Source organism: Chamaea fasciata, unplaced genomic scaffold (genome assembly GCF_029207755.1).
Source record: "Chamaea fasciata isolate MVZ Bird 193981 ecotype frontalis unplaced genomic scaffold, bChaFas1.0.hap1 SCAF_27, whole genome shotgun sequence".
Taxonomy (NCBI): Eukaryota; Metazoa; Chordata; class Aves; order Passeriformes; family Sylviidae; genus Chamaea; species Chamaea fasciata.
The window spans coordinates 3,663,501-3,671,374 of NW_027094112.1; the positions used below are offsets into that span (position 1 = coordinate 3,663,501).

Sequence of the window (7,874 nt, forward strand, 5' to 3'; positions counted from 1 at the left end):
CAGGGCAACACTGAAGTGTGAGGTCATTTCTTTTGTGGTCTCAATAGTCTTATTTCTCCTGATTTGTGTAAAAAGTCTTTCAGCTTTTCTCTCAGGATGCTATTTTAATCTCAAGGATCTTTGCTTTGAGAACAGTAGATATAATTACTTTATCACCTACAATATATGACACATTAACAATAGAGAGAGTGAGCTGCTTTATATTAAATGATAAAAAGTCTTCCCACACACTAGTTTTTAAATCATTGTCTGCAATAAAACAACTTCTAATTTGGATACAATTGACTTTATAATACAATTAACACATCCTTGATCTTCCTTCTATTTTAGATCAACAGTGCTTTGGTGGAAAAAGTCCGATATTATTTTTCTTTCTGAATTCTAGAACTTGGCTGGTTGTGTGCTGCCCTAGCGCTTTCTTCACAAAGGAGGGATTTTGATTTTTAAACAAGAATCCCTCTGCATTGTTTGAAATAGCCTGTTCATATTAAATAAGATGTTCTCTAAGTGCTGGCAGGGATACACAAATTGGACAATCTTTACAGACAAGTCACACAATCCTATTAATAAAACCCTAGCACTAGCACGTATGGCGAGAAAAGGAACATAAGCTGTGTAGAAAATCTGAAATGCACAAGGTTGGAAAGAGCAAAAGAGAACAAACAAGAGTCTTTAGCAGTAGCAGCTACAAAACCTTAGCAAAGGAAGTATCTATTCCAGAAACCACCAAAGGAAAAGAATTCTGCCAAGAAGAAGTGAGATGTTCAACCTTAACCAAGCCTCAGAAGCCCAGCTGTGGGCTGGATTGCCTGAGATAGCTGCACAAAAATACTGTTCAGCAAATTATTCTTGGCACAAACAAGAAGTTTGGTAAATGCCCTGGGAGAAGGAAACACCCTGATGGTGACACCCAGAGTCAAGTGCATAAATAGAGAGGGCTGGGGATGAAAATTTGCAGTCCTGAAGCTTATCAGGCTGTGCAGCTAAATTTGGGGTTGCGGTTTGACTCTTGCCTGCTGTCACCATGAGCTGTGGCACCAAATCTTCGAGCAGCACTATTAGAATCAGCAGTGGAGGGGGAGGAGGTGGTGGTGGTGGAAGATGCAGTGGTGGAGGTGGTGGAGGTGGTGGAGGGGGTAGGTCTGGTGGATACTCCTCAGTGTCCTCGAGAAAATACACCTCTTCTGGAGGCAGTGGGGGCTTTTCTGGGAGAAGCTTTGGTGGAGGAGGCTCCAGGAGCAGCTATGGGGGGGGCTTCAGCAGCGGCAGCTGTGGCAGGATCAGCCGTAGTAGCTATGGGGGGAGAATGAGTGGTGGTAGTTATGGAGGAGGAATGAGCTGTGGAAGTATGGGAGGAGGATTTGGATCAGGAGGCGGCGGATTTGGGGGAATGGGAGGTGGTGGATACAGTGGAGGTGGATTTAGTGGCTTTGGGGGTAGTGGTGGCTTTGGTGGTGGTGGCAGCTATGGCGGAGGCAGTTTTGGTGGGATGGGCTTTGGGGAGGATTCTGGCTTGCTCTCCACAAACGAGAAGTTGACCATGCAGAACCTCAATGATCGCCTGGCATCGTACATGGATAAAGTACGACGCTTGGAAGAAGAAAATTCCCAACTTGAGCAGCTGATCAGGGAGTGGTACAAAAATCAAGCTCCCTCTCAGAGCAAGGATTACAGCCAATATTACAGGACAATTGAAGAGCTGCAAAACCAGGTATGATGCATTTTGAGTAACTTGGAACAGGTTCTTATTGGAAGGGCACTTTCCTCATGCAGCACAAGGTCCTCATTTGGGTGATATTCCCTGTCCTGTGCTTTAGTCAGGAAGCAGAGTGGTGTGGGGACCAGCTCCTGTCCATGTGTTCTGCCACTCGTGTATTTGGTGCAGGAAGCGTTGCTGGGTGCAGCAGCAGATCAGCACCAGTGCCCCATCACATGGCCTGTGCCATGCTCCCTTCAATGCTGGACTGCTGCTTGCTCGTTCTTCACTCTTGAAAAGCAGATTTAATCCTTGTTTTTGTCATGCTATTATTGCCATATTAATTGGATGTTTGTGTGAATATACAGGATGAGCCAGCATGTGCAGTTAGTCTCATTCCAGCTCTTAGCCATTTAACAGTCTTATATGGCTGTTCTCAACAGTAATGGATATTCTGCCTTCTCACTGTTTTTTGTTGGTTGGGTTGGGGTTTTTTGTTTGTTTTTTCCTTTTTAAATATGAGGAGTTAATTTAGTTATTCTTTCCAACAAGGTATCTTTAATGGATATTTGTAAACCAAAATTAACCGTAAAGGCAATTTCTTTTATCTGGAAGCAATAAACTCATCTCTCTCAATAGCTCCTGCAGCTCCAGTCAGGCTTGAAAGCTTGTCATTGCCATAAACCTTTTCTGCACAGTGTTTGTGCATAGGTGTTTCTTGTCTCTGTTGTCAGACTGAAAAGACAACTGACTGAATAACACCTGCCCACTCCCTTTCAGATTGTTGGTGCAAATGTGGACCTTAACAGGATGCTTCTTGACATGGACAATACCAGAATGACTGTGGACGACTTCAGACTGAAGTGAGTCACTCCCTTCCTGGCTCCATCCACTTTGCCTCCCTTTATCCCCACAAGTTTCCATTGCCAATTAATCTTTGCAGGAGCTGGAGATTTTGGCTACGATCACAGAAGAGAGAATTGTTGGGAAAAGCATTCTGAGAAGGACTGTTTGGAGTTTTCATTATTATTTTTCTCCAGACAAGTTCTTGAAGAGACACATTTAAGGGACTCCATTCTAAGTTTCTCCATCCTTGAATGTACATTTATAAGCATAATCCTCATGGTATAAATCTCACAGAGAGAAACTGTAATGAAATCAAACACAGCTATTGGAGACAGAAAGAGAATGGAGTCCTTTTTTCTAAGAATTGATCAGAGATGTAAAATGGGAACTGTCCATAACTGAGACACCAAAAAAGAGGTCTGGCAGAACTTTTATTCCCTTTCTTGTCTGTCATTCAGGTATGAGACTGAATATACTCTCCACCAGAGTGTGGCAAGTGATATCAATGGATTACGCCCACTTTTGGATCAACTGACTCTGTCCAGATCTGACCTGGAGACACAGTTTGAGTCCCTGAAAGAGGAACTGATCTTCCTGAAGAAGAACCACGAAGAGGTAAGTTTCTTCACACTTCAATAATTAAAGGGAACACAACACTCAAAGAATTTCCGCTCATTTTTTCCATCAGCAGTAACCAGGTTTGGGCCACTGGTTTTGATCATCCAACTTGACACAAGCCAGGTTTGATACTGAGGACTGTGTTGAGGGCATAGCTGCCCACAGCTGGCATCATGAGACACCAGGTCAACACGTGAGACCGGGGGATGAATGGCTTTCAGTACAAACTTCAGTTTGCTTGCTGAAATCATGGAAGGAAAATTGGATAGAGTATACGGAGGAGTCAAAAGAATGCATTTTTACTCTCTTCACTGAGATTTCCCACTGAGAAGAAAAGATTCCCACAAAAAATACACTGCATAGAATTCCTTACAACCCTGGGGAGGCAGGGTCACCATGCATGCAGTGCCCGGCTGTGAGCACTGGAGCCTCAGGAATGGCAGAATTGTTCCATGGCAAGGGCAGGCAAGGCCCTTTTGCTGGATGGGCTGTGTGAGGATCGATGTCCTTTTCCTTCCCTTTATTTGAGCTGATGTCATTCCTCCTTACCTTCACCCTTTGAGAACTTCATGGGGTTTTTGTGATTTTCTTTCAGGAAATGAGAGGACTGCAAGGCCAGTCTGGTGGCGATGTCAATGTGGAGGTCAATGCTACTCCTGGCATTAACTTAATGGAAAAATTAAATGAAATGCGCAGCGAGTACGAGAGGCTCATTGAGAACAACAGGAAGGAGGTGGAAAGCTGGTATGAAACCAAGGTAAAGCACAGGCGGGTTTTGGTAATTAAATCTTTCACAAAGTATTGGACCTATTTACAGCTGGTGAAAGGCAACTTATCATGTGTTATTTAAGGGACAATAACTCTAAATTACTTTAGGCAGTTTCCTACAACAGGTCACTCCTGGAATAGCAGTTATGTGGTAAAACAAGTAGAGCCTCTGTGTTCCAGCAGCCAGTGAATTACCAGGGTGTTTGCAGCCTGGCTTGTAGGAAATAAACAGTCTGCATGGCACCTTTATTCTTATTGATTTCTTGATGCTTTTATGATAACCCCACAATGTTTTCTAATTATCAAAAATGCCTCAATTTTGGATGTTAATTTTTCAGATGGAAGAAGTTACTCAACAAGTCCACTCAAGTGGCCAGGAGATACAATCAAGCAACCAGCAGATCTCTGAGCTGAGGCGTGAATATCAGAGTCTAGAAATTGAGCTGCAGTCACAGATCAGCATGGTAAGGAAAAGCATTTGCTTCACCCGTGACACAGTCTGTATGTGAGAAGAGCTACAGCTAAAAAGTAATCCATCCAAGGAGAATAGGATACTGGATTACTTATCTTCAATGATACATATTTTTCTGAGGATTTGTGAGGATCTCTTGTTTTCCCAAAAAAATAAGTTAAAGTCACCACATTCCCACAAACACTGCATGTTGTTTTCCCTCTGCAGGTAGACTCTCTGCAATCCAACCTGGAAGACACGGAACGTCGCTACAACATGCAGCTGCAGCAGATCCAGGGCATGATCGGGCCCTTGGAGGAGGAGCTGGCCAGCATCCGCTGTGAGATGGAGAGCCAGAACGAGGAGTACAAGATGCTCCTGGGCATCAAGACCCGCCTGGAGCAGGAGATCCAGCAGTACCGGACACTGCTGCAGGAGGGGGCGCAGGACCTTGTGTACGTATTGACAGGACACAGCACTGGGTGACACCCAACTGCTGGTCAGTCACCAGCAGGAAGTGTAACAGTCGAGATGTGCAAAACAGATTTTGTACTGAAATGAGGCTGATGCAGCTGTCTTGGCCAGTCACCTCCCAGGTGTGAGATGTTTCATTCTGTGCAGAATATAACTCGTGTGAAGAAAAACTAATGCAGAAATTCTGAACAACCAGTTTGGGGCTGGACAAGGAAACCCATGTAAGAGAGCCTGGTTCCAGGAAAGCCAGGAACTGAAAAGGCAGGAAAATACTGTCAGGGGAAAAAAAAAAAAAAAAAACAAAAAACAAAAAACAAAAAAAAAAAAAAAAAAAAAAAAAAAAAACCCACCCCAAAACAAAACAAAAAAACCAACAACAACAAAAAAGAACAAAACAAAAAAAACCCCACCACCAAAAAATCAACCAAAGTTTTCCAGATCTTCATAAAAGTTTCTGAAAGTTCAAGCAATTTCAGCCTCACTTTTGCAGTGTGCCAACTTCTTCTCAGAAATGGTGCCTGAAACAACACCTAGCTTCATTCTCTTCTTTCTGATTTTGAGTCATACACTGATGTATGTGCCAAATACTGCAAGGAATCCCTAGGCAGAATGTGGGAAAAGCAAAAGCTCTTGCGTTCAAGTTGAAGTTGAGAGAGGATAATTTTTGGCACTGCCTCAGTTGTTTTGCTGTGCAGTGCTAGGTTCTAACCAGCAGTACAGCCCAGAGAGGTGCTGTCTCCTGGGCAACAGCTGTAGCTTAATGACCTTCAGATGGCAAAGTGTTATTGATTAACCTTGTTTTCCCTTCTTTCTCTCTCTTTGCAGAATCCCAGCAGGAGGAATGGGAGGAGGCATGGGAGGAGGCATGGGTGGTGGTAGAATTGGAGGTGGTGGTTATTCCGGAGGAGGAAGAGGAGGAGGTGGTGGCATGAGTGGTGGATATGGAGGTGGTGGCAGCGGAATGGGAGGAGGAATGGGAGGAGGAAGTTGTGGAGGAGGAATGGGAGGAGGAAGTGGTGGAGGTGGAATGGGAGGAGGAAGTGGAGGAATGGGAGGGGGAAGCAGTGGTGGATGCATTGGAGGAGGAGGAGGAGGAGGAAGAACCTCAGGAGGCATCAGCAGTTCCCACTCCTACTCTTCATCTTCCCAGTCCTGCAGGACTGGCGGCGAAAGCCAAGGTGAGAACTATGGTATGGGCATAGTGTCCTCTCAGTCACATCCTGACTAATTTATGCACTAATTTATACCAACATACTCTTCCAGATGCAAACAGTACTGAGGATAAACTAAAATTTCTGGAAAGTATTAGATTTACTGTTACTCACAATTCTTTCCTCTTTGTGTGCAAAGGATCAACTCCACTTCCAGGGCACACAGGCCATTTCTATTCCATTTTGTGGGTGATACCAGCTGATCCTGTAATTTAACCTCAGCTGTTTTTTTTCATCTGTGTCATTCTTTGCAGAACCTCATAAATCCCACAGCCCCTGTGCTGTGCTGGCGTTTTCCTATTTGCTTTTGGAATGCTTATGGCCACTCCCACATAATCCTAATGTCTGGCAGATACTGGTATCTTGGACATTCAGTGCCAGGACTGATGAAGTTCATGCTTGTTTTGTCTCTAAACAGGATATGGAAGAACATCTTTTGACTAAGAATATATATCACGGATCCTCCAGTGCAAGACCTTCCAAAAAGAAACTGGCCCAAATCCACTGCATTCCCCACACTCCCAAGGAAAGATGATGCTCTGAACAGTTCCTGGGAGTTGCAGATGCCACCTCTCCCCCTGCCCTGCATGCTCTGTGCTTATTCCGCCCACAAAGTTCTGCAGCTTTGGTAATTGGCACTCAAACTGCTGCTTTACAGATCCAACCTGTTTGGTAGTCAGTTTGCTCTGAATCAGGAAAATGTCTCTAATAAAATTTAATTTCTGTCTGATGCAACCAGAATCCTGTGTGGGGGTTTTCTTTCCTTCTGTTGGTATAATCACTTAGAAAACACAAAGCCATGCCAAGACACACCTCCAAGTAGAGAGATTGATGATACACTCCAGTAGTCGATAACAAAATTTATAGTATAAAACATAATTTCTGAGCAGTCAGGGCAGATCAGAATCTTCTTGGGCTGTGCCTTTGTTTTTTAATAATGCGTCAGAGATTCTTGTGAGCTGAGCTCTGAGACCCAACAGATGAATATCAGCCTTGAAGGGACTGCAGAACTTCAGTGCTCAATGACCCTAATGGTGTTGGCAGCACTTGAGTGTCCACAACGGAACACTAATGATTACAGAGCCATGGTTGTAAAATGAAACTAACATTTCAATTCACAAAACCTTGATGGATACTCATTGGTTTAACCTGGAAATGCACAGATAAGGGATCTTGTTTTGAAACGATAAGAAGTGAAAGGGAAATATAATTTACAGGAACTTTACAAAGTTCACTTCCATAAAATGTTAATATTTACAGCAATTGCCTTTGACCTCTGAGAAATTAAGTACATGTAAAAGGGCCTGGAATCTTCACTTTTGGATATAGCTACCAGTGTATCCCAGCAACCGAGGGTCCAAAATTCCAATGAGGCTGCCCAAGAGGAGGGTACACCTCACTGGCACACAACCATGCAGGCTGAGCTGCTGCAGGGGTGCACACAAGGGAGGGGCCTCAGGGGTTGAGATGAGAGTGAAAGAAAATGTGAGTTGCACAGAAGAGGAGCAGCACTGCTGAGTAACACAGCAGATGCACATAAGTACGGATTGAGCTAAGAGATACAAAATTGATTTTCAGAAATACATGTCACATTGCCATGCAAACTTTCTCAATACTTGGAAACTACTCAGGGAAACAGAAACACTTGACTTACACCAAGCCGAAGTGTGCTGGCATTATGCTGGCATGAATGAGCCTTTGTAGGCTTGTTAAACAGAGTTTGTGCTGCACAAGTGCTGCCAAGGACATGGAGCAGGAACAGTGAGATTCTAGTAACGCTAATTCCTCCTTTGGCTTAGAAACTTGAACT

At 43.9% G+C, this 7,874-nt stretch overlaps 1 protein-coding gene across 1 annotated transcript; it reads left to right on the forward strand.

Annotated features, from left to right (window-relative positions):
• The first annotated feature begins 975 nt into the window (after positions 1-975).
• Positions 976-6,805, forward strand: LOC136301847 (keratin, type I cytoskeletal 10-like). Its single transcript, XM_066205070.1, has 8 exons — positions 976-1,711; positions 2,477-2,559; positions 3,001-3,157; positions 3,756-3,917; positions 4,267-4,392; positions 4,608-4,834; positions 5,679-6,031; positions 6,483-6,805. Exons 1-8 carry the CDS (start codon positions 1,025-1,027, stop codon positions 6,506-6,508), a joined length of 1,821 nt encoding a protein of 606 aa, XP_066061167.1. The 5' UTR covers positions 976-1,024; the 3' UTR covers positions 6,509-6,805.
• Positions 6,806-7,874: the final 1,069 nt, after the last annotated feature.